At 43.5% G+C, this 18,223-nt stretch overlaps 2 protein-coding genes across 2 annotated transcripts in view; one reads left to right on the top strand and one right to left on the bottom strand.

Annotated features, from left to right (window-relative positions):
* The first annotated feature begins 1,501 nt into the window (after positions 1-1,501).
* On the top strand, positions 1,502-9,027 carry DEGS2 (delta 4-desaturase, sphingolipid 2). Its single transcript, XM_009280834.1, has 2 exons — positions 1,502-2,239; positions 8,884-9,027. The coding sequence occupies exons 1-2, from the start codon at positions 1,523-1,525 to the stop codon at positions 9,025-9,027; spliced, it is 861 nt and encodes a 286-aa protein (XP_009279109.1). The 5' UTR covers positions 1,502-1,522.
* A 4,848-nt stretch (positions 9,028-13,875) lies between these two features.
* The window catches only part of EVL (Enah/Vasp-like), an 87,556-nt gene continuing 83,208 nt past the window's right edge, over positions 13,876-18,223 (bottom strand). Inside the window, exons 13-15 of the mRNA XM_009280833.1 lie at positions 15,979-16,045; positions 15,545-15,602; positions 13,876-14,485 (exon numbers count right to left, since the gene is read on the bottom strand). Coding sequence (XP_009279108.1) covers positions 14,448-14,485; positions 15,545-15,602; positions 15,979-16,045 — 163 coding nt within the window. The 3' untranslated portion in view covers positions 13,876-14,447. The remainder of the gene's footprint in view (positions 14,486-15,544; positions 15,603-15,978; positions 16,046-18,223) is intronic.

The following is an 18,223-nucleotide window of genomic DNA, read 5'->3' as shown; positions in this document are numbered from 1 at the left end:
TGTTAAGCTGGGCTGAAGTTGGCCAGCAGGCTCAGAAGTTGTTTGAATGGTTGCAGAGCATGACCACATCAGCCTGCTTCCTTAACCAGTGCTTCATCTCTCTGAACTTCTGCAAACTTTTCAGGGTTCACTTCTATAAAAACCTTCTCTGTGTTCTGCACTCAGTACCTGCCACTGCTTGCAAGGTCACATGAAGTTATGTGTATTGCTTCCTGTGTTTGTTTATAGTATATACAGCTGCATAGATGCAAATCATTATAATCTGCTTTTATTGCATTGGTATCATACAGGGACAGTCAGATGATATTTACTTTTCTATTCATAAAATGGGCCTATCAAACTTACAGGGACACACTGTGTAACCTCAGGGTTCAGAAGGAGTGACTTGTCCTACAGTCTTATCTGTGTAAGCTCTAATTATTGAGAAATGCAGAGTATGAGTAAAAGGAGGGAGGCCACTGTGTGGGTGAAAGCCATAAAACAGTGGAAAAATTCATGTGCAAGTTAATACTGGAAGTGAGAAGTGTGGGTTTGTAAGGAAGAGACCCGAAGCAATGAACAGCACCTAGAAGATAAGTTGTACTTCTGTGTATTTTCTTTTTCTTAAAAGGACAAATGAATGGCCAGTAGAACTAAAGATCAGCAAGCTGGTCCTGTCCTGACACGGGTCAGACCTGGCGAGCCTAGCCCATGTCTCTCTGATGCTGTATTGCAGTATTTGTGAGGCTGCATGAAGACGTTGTGTGATTATTTATGTGACTTCAATGCCTGTTTCTGGTGTGTCACTAATGGCATAATGACATAAGCCTAACAGGCTAATGAATGGGAACAGAGAAAAATTTTCTGTGTCTTACAAATTCCTGGTAATATTACTGACTTTCTTGTGATGTTAACATGTGCAAAGAGTTGTATGTGTTGTAAGCACTGGTGAACACTCAAATACTTAGGAATTTTTTTTTAATGCTACATTTGTCATCTAACCACAGAGCAAAACCTGGTAAGCCTGTTGCTCAGCCCTCTTCCCCTGCTAGTATGTCTGAAGCAACAGTATGAAAAGGGCTACAAAGAAGGCAGTTGTATCCCTTCTGTGGAAAATAGCAACTGGATTGGGTAAAATAAAAAGGGAAATGAAAAACTTGGCAGTAGGTGCTTCTTAGAGCTTAAGTCTGGTGGGTTTTGGCATACTAATACTCATCCTTGTGAAGGCACATGATGCCACATATTGACCATCAGGGTAAATGTTATTTTTTTATATGTCTATGTGTATATGTATGTGTGTGTGTGTATATATCAATATCAATCACAATTGGACATGATGCTGGCAGTGGGAATGGAGCCCATACATTAGTAAATCTTTCACTGTAGTGGCAACCCTGTTCTGGAATTGCCATTTTATAAAACTAGGGCCTCAAACATATGGTGATAAAAAAAGAATGCCAGTGGTGATTATGTTTAACTGTGATCTAACGAGGTTTTCTCTGCATTTTTCCCTTTAGCAAAGTATCCAGAGATCAAGACTCTGATGCGACCGGATCCACATTTAAAGTGGATTGTATCTGGAATGGTTTTCATGCAGTTTCTAGCATGCTACCTGGTGAAAGACTTATCTTGGAAATGGATTTTCTTCTGGGCTTATGCTTTTGGGGGTTGCATCAATCATTCGCTGACCTTAGCCATCCATGATATTTCGCACAACGTCGCCTTTGGGAACAAGCAGGCCAAGTGGAACCGATGGTTTGCAGTCTTTGCCAACTTGCCGATTGGCATTCCTTATTCTGCCTCCTTCAAGAAATACCACATTGACCATCATCGGTACCTTGGTGGGGACAGCCTGGATGTGGACATTCCCACGGACTTTGAAGGCTGGTTCTTCTGTACGCCACTTCGGAAACTGCTTTGGCTTTTCCTCCAACCTCTGTTCTACAGTCTGAGACCACTGTATGTGAACCCCAAAGCAATTACACGGATGGAAATTTTTAATGCTCTCGTCCAGTTTTCTATAGACCTTATCATTTACTACCTTTGGGGGCTCAAACCCATTGTTTACTTAATAGCAGGTACGATTCTTTGCATGGGTTTACATCCCATTTCTGGGCACTTCATAGCAGAACACTACATGTTCTTAAAAGGGTATGAGACATACTCTTATTACGGACCTCTGAACTGGCTCACCTTTAATGTAGGCTACCACATGGAGCATCATGACTTCCCCAGCATTCCTGGATGCAGATTGCCAATGGTAAGTACGGCATGAGCATGAGTGAACTGGATTTTTATAAAAGCTGCTAAACTGTCTCAAAAAAATCACTCCAAATCATAGCAATGGATCAATTTTAAAAAGAAAAAAAAGGAAAAAAGAAGAAAGCCGCAATGGATCAATTTTAAAAAGAAAAAAAAAAGGAAAAAAGAAGAAAGCTTTTTGGATTTGTTTCTAATGCTTTCATTTTAAGCAGGAGATTGAGAGAAATGGCTGCCAAACTGCTGTAATATTTAGTTCATTTGATGGAAACGAGAACATCTGAGCCTCAGAGGGCTTGAGGAATACTTTTTGCATGATTAAATCCTCCAACAATGCTCTAAATTTCTCCATTTCCTTCCCTCAGCGACCAGGTTTCGTCTCTGGAATTTTAAAGGCCCATCTAAAGTGAAGCAGGTGGCAATTACTACTTGAAATTTGTCTAATGATCAATCTGCTAACTATATTGCTTGATTAACATCAAACAAAAGTCTTTTGAGATGACATAAATATCGGGGCATGTTCCAGCCTGATGTAAATAGCACTAGAAAATAAAGCCCCGCTCTACACAACTTGTTTTAGCTCTGCTGCCCCACCCACAGAAACTGAGGATGCCTGATCTGTCATTAGGAAAGTGCTGTGGCTTTCCTCTTTTGAAAGTCAAGCCCCTTTTTGTTTACGTTTTATCAGTTGTGGGAATCAAATTTGCAAAGCCCAGGTGTCTAGGAATGGTTTTCAATCTCCCTCCAGGTATGTAGCTGCTCTTATGGGTTTTAATACAAGGGTTCCTCAGCAGGTGCTCACAGTGTTAGAGGTACGTGACTTCGAAGTATTACTCCTACATAAAAATCCTCTGGCATAGTAGCAAGGAAACATCTCTGCCTCTGGTCTGATGCAAAGTTGGGGGCTACTACTGTAACACCCTCATGAGGTGGAGGTAGAGCAGAGGAGGCTGAGGTTCAGGAGCTGTGACCTCCCCACTGCTGCGTAACATGTACAACTTTTAGGATGGTATATCCAGGCAAACCCTGCTTTATGGGTTAACGTTCTTCATCACAGAAGAGGATGACTGAGAAGAGATTCAAAAGAGGAGGAGATTTTCTTGTGGTGTAGAAGAGCGTAGGGAGCCTCTATATAGTCTGCAGTTCTGTTTTAACGCACCTCCTTCACTGCTGGAGGTCTGTCCTGGAGAAGCTGGCCATTCCTGGTGGGGTTCAGAGCAGCCAGTAAAGCAGCCCACACTCACATGTGAAGTTCTCCTGTCAGGCACTCCCATTGCTGATGCACCTGATAGTTCAGCTGGTAAGTGTATGAGCTTAGCTTTAGCTTCAAATGTTCAAACTTGTTAGATAGGCTTAGATACTTAGATTACTGAAATGTAAATAGAAGAGGAGAAGGAGGTTAGCTCTGTATCTTACACAAGGGAGGTGAGTGACTAATTGAACTTGCTGGGACTGTTGCTCCAGACCTGAATGAGACCTGAAAAGCACATCCCCACCCACATCACAAATAGTTCAGCCTAATTCCTCGAGGCAGTGCAGCAGCTGGAAGTGTCTGCCCTCCTGTGTAAAGAAGATAGAGTTATTAGTTGAATTTCATGGGCTCGTGTTCATGTGTTTCTAGCTCTTGGGCAACTGAGGCTTGCCCTGCTGGTGGAGGAGGTATCAGGCTTGTCAATCGTTGTTGCCTGACAGAACTATATGGAAAACTTTGAATCTTTCATGAGTGATCAACTACAAGTGAAAATCTATTACGAAGTGAAAATCCTTTGGCAGAACAGTTACTGTAGAAAATCCTTTGTCCATTAAAAGAACTTGGTTATTCTCTTCTGCAAATTGAGAAGAAAAAGTCTCTGCCTTTTTGGTGGAAGGAGATAAGGGGACAGATCCTCTCTGGATAGCTTTAATGCTTGAACTTCGTAACAGGTGGGGGTAGAAACCTCCCCTTGCTCTCCTCTGCTTAACCTCCCAGCAAATTCTTCACTCAGCAAATGTCTATCTTTTTCAGATCTAGTCTCCTAGGCACTTGAACTTCTAATAGTTGAATTGTGTAGTACGGATGACCTCTCAGTATAGCTATTTTTATTTTTAATTATTGGCAGGTATTTGGTTCCTTCCTGATTGAGAGCAGGGGAGAAATACGATCAGAGAATAACTGGATCTTAATCTTGGAAAGTAACTGTCTCTTCTACTTGCTTATCAGAAAAGTAAATTCAGCTTTGTCCTTTGTTACAGGCGTCTCATTCAGAATGTTCTGAGTAATGTGTTTGCCACTGGAAAGACCTTTACCCTAGGAGTGTGACAGATTTGAAAGACAAGAATTAGGCTGTGCTGTAAGCTTATAGATATTAAAGATGAGTGACATGAGTGTGCAGTAAGAACTTGTCCCACTAGTATAATGAGAGATTATGCAAGAGACCACAAAATTTAACATTATAATGAGGGACCTGCTCTGAAAAAAACCCTATAGACTTACAACTAGATTAGTCTTTGCATGAAGCCTTATAACTATAAAATATTGCATTGTTTACCAAATGAGTAAAAAATCCATTCTTCATTATCTGAAGGATTGAATATACTTATGGAGAGAGGGGGCAGGAGAAGAAGGAGGAATTCAGTACTCTTCCTACAAACTGCAATAAAAACTGCAGTGTTACCAGAGGCAAGCTAGTTACTCATTAAACTTGTGGGAAAAGGAAAAGACATGGTATGAAACCAGTTTTATTAGACAGACAAAACTGGAAAACATGGTAGATGTGCTGGTTTTGAATTGCAGATTTCATTAACCCTGTGATGGCCAGGAGGGCTAGCTTGAGCACTCCCCCCCCGGTCAAGGACCATAGGGAACTTCTGCAATAAGCCTTCTAGCATTCTAAACATCATTTTTCAGCTTCTTGTCATAATGCTCTGTAGCTTCTGTATAGCCCCAGGACAAAGGGTCTGTAACAGCCATGGTGAAACACTAGGTTGCATTTAACTTTTGCGCCTATCTGATACCATGGAGTAGGATTGGGGTTCTGTTGCTGTATTCTACAAGCACAAAACCAGAAGCAAAATTTGTCTAAAAGACGTGATTTCTTACCTACCACCCTGATCTACCTGAAGAAAAGCCTCAGTATACTAGGTGCCAAGTGCCTAATAAGCTTCTTGCAGACTTTGTGATCTCTCGTCCTTCCATGATAACTTCCATTCACAAACTAGCAATGACTTAAGACTTACATTTGAGATCTGTAAGGAGGAAGAGAGGGGGAATTGAAGCAAATGGACCATCTCCAATGCAATGTGGAGAGCTTGAGGGGGCAAGTCAGGAGCAGGATCTAGGAATACTTTCTCACAGTGCCATCCTCTCTGCCATGATCTATGATCTGGCTGCAAAACTTGCTACCTGGAAACGGCCATCTGCAGGTTTTGTACTGCACCCAGAATGCAACATGGAAGATGACTCTTCCAGCCTAAAATATACTTAATAGATGTGGTTTAATGTTGTATTTAAAAGGGAATCTGCATTAAACCCCAATAATTTTCACCCCCCCACACTCCCCAGGTTTTCTGGTAGGTAAGGAGATAATTTTGTTTTAAATATGGAGATGCTGAAACAAATTACAATAGATGAGGTGTTTTTGTCAGGAAACTTTTTTGTGTTGATCCATTGTAAAAGAGAAACTACTTTGAAAATTCATTCCTGCCATGTGATAGCAAAATAGGAACAGTCACCTAACAAACTTCCTTGTCTTTTCCATACAAAAACCCTTCAGAAGTCCTCCCTGTAACTGCATTCATTAAAATTTCCCTCTTCTCCATTCCTTTGTCAAAAACATTTTATTGCAGTTTACCTTCTCCTCTCTGTTGTTTCTGTACATCTCATACAGTTGTCCTGCCCAGAGTACAGGGACCTTGCTGATGGTGCAAATGCTGCCTGCCTTCCTGCACAAGGTGCTGCTGGGCACAAAGCCAAGCAGGAACAAAGAACTGCTTCATGTAGGTGTGAGTCACTGTCCCACAGCTGATCTAGGGTAACACACTCCAGTGCAAGCCCCTGGTCATCTCTTGTGGTTTCCATACTGGGCTTCTTATTCAGAATGAGCTGCCACCATACTCTGCAGGAAGGTGCTAAACGGACATGGTTGGTGGACAAGGAGCTCCTCCACACCTGATGCTGGCAAGCAGCTTGCCAGCCATGACTGGGCTGCCTGCTTCCAGAATGGGGTGTGTATGATCTTCTTCAAAATTCACTGCTGGGTATTTTGATTAATCATCTTAAATTATCCAATAATACCTGTATTCTAGGTGCCTGTTTTAAATCTGTAATACAACTGCGGAGTATGTGTATGGAATATATTTAAGTGCAAGTTTCCAGACTTGCATGTTGTGTCCACCTGAGCTCTTCAGCACTACGCCCAGACTATACTGCTGCTCGTGTTCGCTGAAAGTGCGGAAACTGTTGGGTTGAGCATAGGCTATTTATTGGCCTCTTCTCTGAGCCATTTTTTCCTACTTCATCACTGGGGTCATTTTTAGTCAGCCTTTGGTGCCAGAGGGCACAGCCACTGCCTGAGACATTGTTCCTAGGAGCTGAACTGGTTTCTGTGAATTTCCAGCCCTCCACTTTCATGTGTAAGGGGCAATACAGAAAGACTTTCTGAAGCTCTCATAGTGGTCAGTCTAACATGATCAAGAGCTCTGCAAAATAATGTAACTAGCTGAGAAAACGTCTGGTTCAGACCATTGTTTCTGTGGGCAAGAAATCTATGGGGGTTCTGGAGAAGAGGGGAATGGGAGACTTGCCATATGAACTTGGCTAGTATAGATGAGGGCTGAATTACTGTTGCAAGTCAAAATTCAGGCAGAACTTCAAAAATGGAGGTAGGAGAGAAGGTCTGTAAGCAGCAGTGTGCTAGGGAATGACCATGTCAGAGCTGGAGTGAAGCTTTTGGGGCTGGGTATCTGAAACCCTCTTTGTGTTTGCACAAGGCCTCATTAGTGGCTTTCGTTCAAGGGAGTCAAGGGAGCCTACTGTCTAAATAGTCCTCCCTCTCATCCTTTAGCTATTTCAATTACCCAGCTGGGAAAAGGGAGGATACAAACCCCAGATTAAATTGTTTCTGACTGTGGTTACAGAAGGAGTGCAGGGAACTAAATCTGCATCTCCAGAGATCTTACCCGGTGCCTGGAAATCACCCTTCTTCCAGTCATTAACAAATACCTCTAAGGGGAAATGCTGATATTGTCTGAATCCCACTGAAAATGAACCACATTTGAAGTACAGACCAACACTTTAAAGTAGGATATAGGGAATTATGAGGAAGTCAGAGGTATTCAGTGAAAGGCAGAATACAATCAGACCTGAACTGTATCTTCAACCTGCAACACAGCACTACCATGCCACGAGCATAAGGAGTGCATAGAGGCTGAGGTACAGAGGTAAAAGATCTTAACAAAACTTGTACGTTACCCAACCTACCTCACAAGGAAGTGTCTGCTAGGAAGCTGAATTAACGAGGTAACTAGCAGTGAGCCGTACTGGCTTATAATTTAACTTCTGGGATTCTTACCTTTTCACAAACAGTCAAAATGCTGTGTTAAGATTCCACCATTACACCTCGGATGCTGATGAGACCCTCCTCCTGGATGACAATTTCTGTGTAACCCTTTTGCTCTTCACTGGAAGTCCGTACTGTGCTCAGCACAGCTGGCTTTAAAATTCTGCAGGGTTTTTAAAGAGACAAGTCATGCTGTCCAGCAAGACAAACTACTCTGGAATAGAGTTTTGTTTGTCTAGGAGGTGGAGCTGTAATAAAACCATGCCCAAACAGTTTATGTGCAAGTGTACAATAGTTAACAGACTCTGCTGCTTCATAAGCGTGTTCAAAAAGCAGAGCATCTAGCTGGAGCAAGGGCTACTGATAACTTGGGAATCCTCATAGTCCCCTGAACCTGCTAGGTTTGAAACCTCTTTGTCCTCTGGTTCTGGCCTTACTCCCACAAGCGCCACCCCCAATGATGCACAATGCTTCTCTGATGGCAACAGTCTTAAGACTTGGGGATTTGTAACAGGGATGAAATTTTATTAGACTTGTGATCTAATAATGAATCTTGCAGTATTTTTAACACCAGACTGAGGAGAACGGTCCACCCCTGCAATTTCCTCTGCCTGCTGGAGGAACCCGTCTCTCAGATTTGCATCACGGTAGCAGAATGGAGGAAAGAAAATGAAGTGTAGGCAAGGCTGTGTCTGGCATTTTCTCAATTGGTACTTCTCTCCTACCCAGAACCCTCAGCAGACGAGTATTACGAGTGGTGAACAGGGCTTTAAATACAGTGTGTTGGAGTCTTGGCAATTTATAAGGTGGATTAGTCATCTCATTGTGCAGATCCCTCCACCTCCAAAATGAGAGAAAATAGTTCTGACTGAAGGCAGCGATCCATGATCTTTCAAATTCTGTCATTGTGAGGCAAAACTTACATCAGAGACCTGTTAAGAAGTGTCTAAATGTATTTAAGTACATCTCATTTGGCTGAACTGCAGAAGCTCACAAGCAATAACAAGTAACTTCAGGTTATGGCTGTGCTATCAGATCTGAACGTGAAGATTGAAACACACCCGACACTGTGCAGCTATGCAGCTCATTCTCTCTCTTCTTCTTCCAGGTGAAGAAGATTGCAGCAGAATATTATGATAACCTCCCACATCACCAGTCCTGGATTCGAGTTCTGTGGGACTTTGTTTTTGATGACACTATTGGTCCTTATTCAAGGGTTAAGAGACTATGCAAGCTGGCAAAAGAAAGCTAATGGACTGCTGCATTGGTGTTTTGTTTGTTTATTTGAATGACTTGAGTTTTCTGCAGAAGTAGAGGATGTTTGTGTGTGCTGAATTAGCATTGGTGTGTGCTCCTTAGGCCAAGAGGATGAGTGTGAAAATGAAGGAATTGGATGCACTATTTTAGACTATTGATACTTTTTAATAAAGGATATTTGTGTGTGTAATGCTGAGAAACTAGATTAGAGTGAGCTATGATTACGTGAACCTTTGGTCTAAGCTTAGAATTAACTTCCTGGGCCACATGTGCCTAAGTCTGAGTTTTGCCCTGGTCTGCAACGGAGAATGCTTGGTGCGTGTATGTGTAAGCGTGCATGTGTGTAGTTTAGGACTGGTTTCTCTTCATGCCAGATTAGATGTAGATGCTCTGCGTGCACAGGACTGTGGAAGCAGGGAGGACTGGCACGCGGTAGTAAATGATACTTTCTGGAAAACACAAGGGTGCCTTTAGCTCAATGGCTTGTCTAATCTAATCTCTTCTGATAATTGCTGGTAGCAGAGATTTTGTATATGCAATGGAGTATGTGTATATTTTTGTACATTTGTATCATTATTTTAGTAGCTGCTGTTTGACCTTTATTCCAGGGCTTTGTCTAAACCTTTTCTGAATGCATTTCTGTTCTTAGGATCTAATACTCAGTGTAGCTAACTGGCAGAGCTGAACTGTGGCGTGGAGAAACCCTTCCTTTAGTCTTTCACTTGCGCCAGATCAGCAGCATGGATGTGCCCCTGGAGGAAATGGGTGGTCCTTTCTCACTCACCTTTTCAACAGTATTCATAACTTCATGTTTCTCATCCTTTTCCCCACTGTAAGTCCTTCTGGGAGTGGAAAGGTTCTAGTTTTAATTGCTGCTTGCCAAGGTTGTTAATATTCCTTATCACCTTTCTTGGTCTTCTCTATATAACACCCCTTTCTGTGCATAGGAGTTAGGAGTATGTGTCAGTGAAGACATGGAGACGTTATGGTGATATTTGTTCCTAATCACTTTCAGAATAATTGTAACTTTTTTCCTCTGTCATTCAAGGGGCACCAACTTGACATTTGGGAAGCATATGTATATGCTTGTGTGTATATGCTCCAGCTATATAAAAGTTGCCACTGATGGTGTTAAGGGGATATACCTGGAACACGGAGCTGGGGTTGTTTCTCTCCCTACGTGTCTGTCTTTATGCTATTGACATTAACCTTCATCGCTCATTTCTGCCCACTGGAATAGTTAAATCTCCCTGCCTGTCTTCTCCAACTATCAACTCCTGGCTATTCTCAGTAATTCTGTATCATCAAACACCTTAATCACCGTACCTTTCTCCAAGCAGAACAATACCTTGGGAGTCAGGAGCTCAGATGCCATCTAATAACTTCCCTCCACCCTGGAAAGCTGACAACTTATTTCTGTCCTTACTAAGTGGTTAAAAGAGAATAGATCTATAAAGGTTCTCTTATACCCTAACCCTCTAACAGTTTGACTTTTTTGTTTTGTTCTGGAAATCCATGTCTGTAACAAAGAAAAGGATCATTCTGCATTCTCACTGGTCCCTCAAAATATGCTATTAGACCTGGGAAGCCTGATTTCCTCAATAAACACAGTTTCATTCCTTCCTCCTACAGCACTGGATCCAGTAAGTCAGTCTGTCCATTCGCTAGCCTGGCACACCAGGCAGCCAAGCGAACCTGCAGCAATTTGGGTTCCTCCTCTTCCATTTCCCTTTCCTTCATTTTCCTCATCTGTATGGTTTTGGCAGCTGAGTAAATACCCAGGTTTTCTTAGCAGTGCAAGATCCTTTGTGGTGCAGGGGCTGAATACCAGTTCATTCACAGATATTGTTTTGGTCTGGTTCTTTTTCTGGAAAAGAAGAGGAAGAACGGGATTTCTTCTGACACTTCAGACTTCACTGGTTCTTCAGGTGCCTTTTCTCCCAAAGGAAGTAGCTTTGGCGTGGGAACCTCCATTGACTTGTGTTGCTGCTCATGTCAGGAGCTTCACTTTTTCATTAATTTACTTCAGTGTTGCTGGAACTCCATGATCACATATTCAACCTCCCGTGTCCTTAGCAAGCTTGGCCAACTCAGCAAGTTAATATAAAAACCATAATAAAGATTATGCTATCTTCCTCAGTCTGACTATTGTCCTTCTCCTCTATGGAGAGTGACCTTTCTATAGTTCCCTTACTCAGCTGATCCATGATGCAGTCACCTCTAGTCTATAGATTACTAGCCTAGCCTGACATAGAGGCTATGGTGTAAACAGAAGATAACCAAAATTGACAACCGCTTCTCATCCTGTCTTCCATCAGCATTTCTGTCACTGTCCCACCTTGCTTTGCCTGGGCAGCCCCACAGCCCTCCTGCTCTGCACTGTCCATCTCAGCGGGAATTTGAAGTGGCTGGAAGCCTGGTGCCTGCAGGTGTGTGGTGCAAGATGAGTTTCAGTGTCTGTGGGTGCTGCTGGAGAAGGCTGTGATCTTGTCCTCTCCATGGGCGCTTGTCCTTGCCACTACCAGTAAAGTTGGCAGAAAGGGGTTTTTTTTGTAACCACAGGGCAAATGGGTCTGGGTTAAAAGAACACTGGGGCTATGTATAGTTTTATTCTCTTTGCTTAAAAATTAATCCAGATCCCCTTCATTGTGTGGCCACACTAATGCTCTGGCAAGAGGAGATTGGAGGGACAAATAGCTGTATGACAGGTTGGAGCGGAGGTTAATGCCCCTTTTGATTCTGTTGATGTAAAATGCCTGTGGCCTGCCCTGTTGCAGCGGTACCCTTAACAAGCCCAGCATGAAGGGACGCCCTTTTCTACAGAGGCAACAGGCAAACTGAGTTAGCGTCTGGGAGGGGGAAATCCTCTGGCAGTGCCACTGCTGCAGATAAGCCGCCCTGCACATCCCTGTCATTGGAGCCGTAGGCTGGGAACCAGCAAAACACCGGTGATGCCAGGACTGCTCCCCTGCCCCTGTCAGCCAAGCTTCCCCTTCCACCCCCGTGCACCTTGCTCCCACAGCTGTTAAGTGGCCCTGTGCAAACTTCAGCTCATTATGTCTTAATGATATGAGTCCTGCAAAGGTAGAAGAAGAAAGTAAGGAAAACTCATTTACAGCAGGTGGCTGATGTTAACAGAGGGGCACGCTGTATCCAGGCTGTACACTTGGCCCGAATTACCACGTGGTTATTACTGACCTTAGGCATAATGCCACATTCCAAGGCAAAACATGAACCATGCCAGGCCCCAACTTCCTGAAGCTTAATTAAGATCACGGGAGAGTTTCACAGAATGGTTGTGATCATCTGAGAGGCAGCAGTTTTGCAAAGTACTTGCCATTGTCATGTATGCCATTACATGGGTTTATAATTAATAAATGCATGAGCTACTGTATGAGATTTATGCAACAGAGCATTATAATCTTTGCTGTTACTGATGCTTGTCTGTGTTCTTCCTACGGGAAAGGCTCCTTTTCCTGGTCCTGGGGTTGTCGTATTATGTTGCACACCAATGCCTGCCTGCTTTAGTTCCCATGTGGAAATCTTACGCCACTGTCTAACCTGTCTCTTGCTTTCTGCTGGCATTAAACAGCTAACAGACATCAGGCTCAGTCTGGACCTCACTGTTGCATTAAACTCAAATTTCTCCCATTTTTCCCATATTTAATCTACAGTATAACCACACTGAAAAACAGACTGTCTTCTAAGAGGCAGATGGGGTTGCTTTGAAGAGTGCTGAAGGACAACCCCACATTCTCCAAGCCAAAGCAGGTAACATTTTACAACTAACTGCAAAGCATGCCCCACCCCGCCTCCTCTCCTGGGTCTCCTGTTGCCGGCAGGCAGTCCCTCCTGCCTGCTGCTGTGCTCTGTGAGGCCTGGGGGACGTGAGCAAGGGGACAGCCACAGCCTCTCCTGGGCTGCTGCATCAGGCTCTGCTCCCAAAACCATTCCCAGGGCCAGGCTTTTAAAATGAAATCTTCAGAAAGGCCTGAAGCAATGCAGGGGGGCTTGGAAAATATTTGACAGTTTTCAATAGCTGATCTCCAATCTCTTGCCTTTTGCACAAAGTTATCATGAAGATGGTATCAAGACTACTGCCATGTAAAGCTTGCGCCAAACTAAGTCAAGCAGAAATTCCCAAGATCGCCCTGGTGGAAAGAATGGCTCTAAAGAAAAAAATTGTATGACCTGAAAGATATGACAGGGTGTGCGCTGTTAAGTGTTCAGCACCCTGTACTCCTATCTTTGACTTCACTTTCTGTGAAATAAAGCTCAAGACCTGCATAACATTAACAAATGAAATACGTGAGATATTAACAAATGACTCCCCTTAAGCCTCTAGTTCAGCAGTGCTGTGCCAGTGATTTCAGCTTGCATCTTCCTAATGCCTTCGGTAGCCTTGTTCTGCATAAATACTTCCCTTTTATTTACTGGAAGCCCTTATGAGCGCAGGTGATGGGATCTGGGGTTTTTTCAGTGGTGGCAGGAGATGCAGTGGGACAGTTAGTGGTGGCCTGAGAAGAGCCGTAAGCCACTGTCCTTCACTGACTTTGGCAAAAAGTTGCTGAGGGTGCCGCAGCCTGACTGCAGGAAGTGGTGCTCAACTGGCGACGCAAGGAGGGCCGGGCAGGCGAGAGCCACGTCTCCCTGCAAAAGAAGGCAGGGCTGTTGCCGCTGCACCAGCTGTAAGACACTCGGGCTCTCTCCTCGTGCCCTGTGGCGCTGGCCGGGCACAGCTGCCACCCCACGGTGAGTCTCAGTCACCTTCCTTTCATCATCAACCCAAGTGACATAAAAGTGTGGGAGCTCAAGGGACGAATGAAACAAAGGCAGGCAGGGCCATGTGGACAATAAACAGTTTATTACCAATATGAACACAGATACTGTGATGCACTGACGTACCATTTTTTTTTATATTGTGATAACTCTGAGACAAAGAACTGGTTGGCTGACAACTAACATGTCTCTGTTTCTTCTGGTGATGCCACAATACATTTCTGTTGGCAAAGGATCTTCATTTACATTGCAGACTACTAGTAAAATTACTTTGAAGTCATCTATCAAAAGCAAATGGTTCACGTGTGTTCTTATCTACTACTAAAAAGAAAGGTAATACATTTAAATAAGCAAATACAAAATACAAAAAAGGCTGACAAATCCAATGTGCAGTGTCAGATGAAATCTAAAAAATCCAGAAATTTAAAATTTAATATTCTTTAGATTAAGACTTTTAAAATGAAGCAAATCCAAGGCAGCAGCAAGCTTCAAAGTGTGCTGAGTCTGCTAATAAAAAGGGTATAAGAACAAAGACAGTGCCGGTGTCCTCTCTCACCATCTTGCATGACCTTGGTACACTTAGAAATGATCCGATCTTCCTAGCATTCTTAGTACCGTCCAAATGCTTTGCAATCATTATGTTGTACTGATTCTACTCAACTCCTGCCGTATGGCTAGAAAACCAAACCAAAAAGTTAATGCATAATGTTATACCCAGTGTGATGGAAAACGCTAAGTATAGAGCTTGCAGAAAGTACACGCTGGTAAAAAGATGAGTGGAGGGTAAAAGGATGAGTAAGGGTAAGCAGTCAGCTGTTTGCTTGCAAACTGCAGTACTGGCTTAAGAAGTCGCATCTGTGATTTACGTGAGTGTCTTATTTTGCACTGGAATGAACTAGGGAGGCTCTGAGGGCCAAGCTGCTGGGACGGTAGCGTATGGGCGAGGGTGTCCTCAACTGCAAACTGCCCCGAGGTTTTGTGAGCACACAAGTCTAGGGCAAGGGGACAGGGAATGGATTTTAGCTGTTTTACAGTCTCCTCTTTTTCCCCTTCTGTGTGAATCAAAGATGGGGAGTGCAGGGTATGGACATGCATCTTCATATGCCCTAATGCAGGCTTCAAATAGGTATTTTGCTGTGTATTTCAATAATGGCCCTGAAAAATACATTTAGTCATATATTGCAGAGCAATTTATGAAAAAGTACTGCTACATTTAGTACAGCTGTTGTACTTTTCAATGAATTATAAAAATACATGGCTACTTGGAAAGCTGTAATCGAGTGAAGGTCTGAAATAGCTCTTCAAGCATAGGAAGCCTACAGAAGATGCTCAGGAAGGATTTTCGGTTTAGTACCTTTGTCCCCTCCTCATCCCGGACCTGTGTGGCTGGCTAGTTACATGCGATTTCACGCTCCCTGATTGTGATAAATTGACATGCCACGGGCTACGGGCAGGCCCTTTCTCACCCTCCCACCTGTGAGAAACACCGGCCAGTGAATTTCTCACAGGTTGGGAGTGAAAGTGCTCGTCAACAGCATAAAAATAAAGGATGTAAACACAATGTCATGATCAGAGCTCAGATAAGGTAGATGCTTGTTCTTCAAATGTGTATATAAATCAGAGCTGCTCAGAGAAGTCTGAAAACACCAGGGAACTCTCTGCAGTTCCTATCATCTTATCTACAGGAAATTAGTCATAAAGATGAGAAAAATAATAATTTTTCTCTTTCTTACCATCAATTATCTCCTCTTTCACTTTGTGTAACTCTCTTACAACTTCCTCCAATATTTCCTGATGAGACAAAACACAAGTCAGCTGCTCAGAATTTCCTTCTAACCGGTGGAAGAAAATGCAAGTTTAACACGGTTGTGCTTGTCCCCCGCCTCCACTGACGATCAGAGCCTAGCACTACTAACAGCTACGTCTGCACTCCCAGGCCAAGGACGCAGAAGGTGCTGGCATATTTATTTGCACGTTCTGTACAGACATCTTGATCAAAGAGCAGTGAGATTGTGCTCTCTTGCTGCTCAGCAGCTAGCCCTTCTCTAAGCACCTAGTTATAGAGGAAACCAGAAGACTGAACAGCTGTTTTGCTTGTACAGCGCATGCATGGGGGAAAATGGGTAGCTCGTCAAATCTCTTAAGTGCAAAAGACCTTTTCACTCACCTGTTTCATTCGATCAAAATCTAAGGCATCCATAGCCACATCATTGCTGCTGCTCACTGGCTTCATCCTTGAGAAATGGAAGAGGAGGACAAAAAAGCAAGTCAGTTCCTTGCAATGCACGCTAAGCTACCCCCACCTGACGGTGTGGATGAAATCCACCCCAGAGCAGGAACACCCGTGTTTGAGCGCTGGACCGGAGGCTCCCTCTTGTGCCGCTCAGGAGCGTTCGGCAGCCGGAGAGCAGCACTGCTCCTGTTGGCACAGCCTGACCCTCAAAGGTGCTGCTTTCTCCTCTTGCAGACATATTGAAGGGAGCACAAAGACTGCACTGAAACTTAATTTACTCTTTTTTTTTTTGGTGTTGAGAATCTCAGTGATTTCAGACTAGAAAATGCTGAGATGTCTTCAGGGGATAAAGCCTGTTTAACAATGTATTTCATTACAGCATTTGCAATTTGCAAGCTAGGTGTCTGGTTTTCTCTCACAGTGTTTTCTGTACAGCAACCCTGTCTTGGTCACCTAGACTTTAATCGGATGCTAAAGTAGTAGTAGAATACAGGTTAGAAAAATATTATAGGGAAAATAATAACCCAGTAAACCTTTCCTTGGAAGGCCTGACTGAGTCAAGTGGAGCTTGTTGATAGCACTGTGTAGCACAGGCACTTTTTCTTGACCCAGGAACAAAACCAATCCGTCCTCAATGGCTAGTACACTTGAGTGTTATTGGTCTTCCAGGATGGTATTAGTGGGCTGAACTCTGATGATGGCTGATAAAATAAATTAAGGAAGCAGAAGCTGCTTGACTTTCTCTTTTAATCAGTAACTCTAAAACATTTCAAAAATTAACCATGCTATATAATTCGTAGAAGAGGCTTCAAATAACTTTGCCATCATCTCTGGGCCCAAACTGGGGGCTGGCAGAGATTCTGCTGCTCCTGAGGGTACATTTGGTCTTGCAACATTTTCTCAGGAAAATCTTAACATGTCTCCTACCATCTCACAGCTAAGCTGGGAGTTAAGACAGGTACAAATGCCATCAAACTGAACAGGAACGGAAACAAGTCACCCCTGAGAGCTTTTGAAACCTGCCCCACTTCCCCCACAGAAGTCATTTGAGCAAGCGAAGACTTGCACTATGCACTACTCCAGGTGTTAAACTACGACAGGATTTTTTCCCACTGAACTTCTCCTTCTCCCAGGATGGAATGGCATTATAGAAGATAGCTGGTGAAAACTTGATGGCTGCTTTAAATAGCCCATGTTTCACTCCCATTTGCAGGGAGAAGGAATGGCCTTTCTATATCTATTGGAAACTCACGTATTTCCTAGAACCAGCATGTCCCATTGGTTTTAGGAGAGCTGGAGAGACTATATTTTGCTCTAGTAACACTGGTGCATCCCTCTGAATGTTTGGGCAGGGCATGTTCCAGCATCTTTAACACAGCAGCAAGTATGTGCAGATAGTTGCCATTGGCAACTTTCTCTCTGCAGACTATCAGCACTGTCATACATGTAACAGTGCAAAATGAGGGACATCTCTTTGCAGTAAATACTAAACATATGTAAGTCTGTGTTCTACCTCCTTATTCAGCTTACCCGTCCATCTCAGTGTCCACGACTGCAGTAACACTGGGTGGTCCTGGACCAGCACTGGAAGGAAATCTCTCTTTAGCTGTCTAAAATGTCAATCTCTGTGGGTAAGAACATGGGTGGTGATACTGCAGCTTGGCTATTCTGACTGACAGGACTTCTGGAGTCCTACTTTGGGCTTCTTGGCTTTTGACACCTGCCAGCTTTTGTGCCCTGTGGCTGGGCCTTTTTACAGCTCAATGTTACTAACTTACTGCACCAAAATTTGTTCTCCTTTCCCATGCACCCACTGCGGTTGCATGGACAGAGGAATAACTTCCCTTCTCCCAGTTGCAAGCTCTTCAGATCATTTCTGCCTTTGCTTTTGAATTTCTGCAGAGGTTGGACAATGAAAACTTCTCCTATTGGCAGGGTCATCCTGAACCTGCTGTGAAAAGATGCTCCAAAACCTGCCTTCCACGTGGCACAGCATGCTGCCAAGCCTGTGCCTCTGATTCACGAGTACAGATGCTTTAAGTGCTTGCTTAAGTGTGATTAACGTCTGTGATGCCTGTGCCCACCTGAGCAGGGGGCTGTTTCCATGGAACAAGCCTTTGACATGACACACTCTACCTACACACTTTGTGCAGCAACAGACAAAGCAGATTGTAAGAGA

Source organism: Aptenodytes forsteri, unplaced genomic scaffold, assembly GCF_000699145.1.
Source record: "Aptenodytes forsteri isolate BGI_AS27 unplaced genomic scaffold, ASM69914v1 Scaffold193, whole genome shotgun sequence".
In the NCBI taxonomy this organism is placed as follows: domain Eukaryota; kingdom Metazoa; phylum Chordata; class Aves; order Sphenisciformes; family Spheniscidae; genus Aptenodytes; species Aptenodytes forsteri.
The sequence above is the reverse complement of the archived record's forward strand: the minus strand, read 5'-3'. Positions and strand labels throughout refer to the sequence as shown.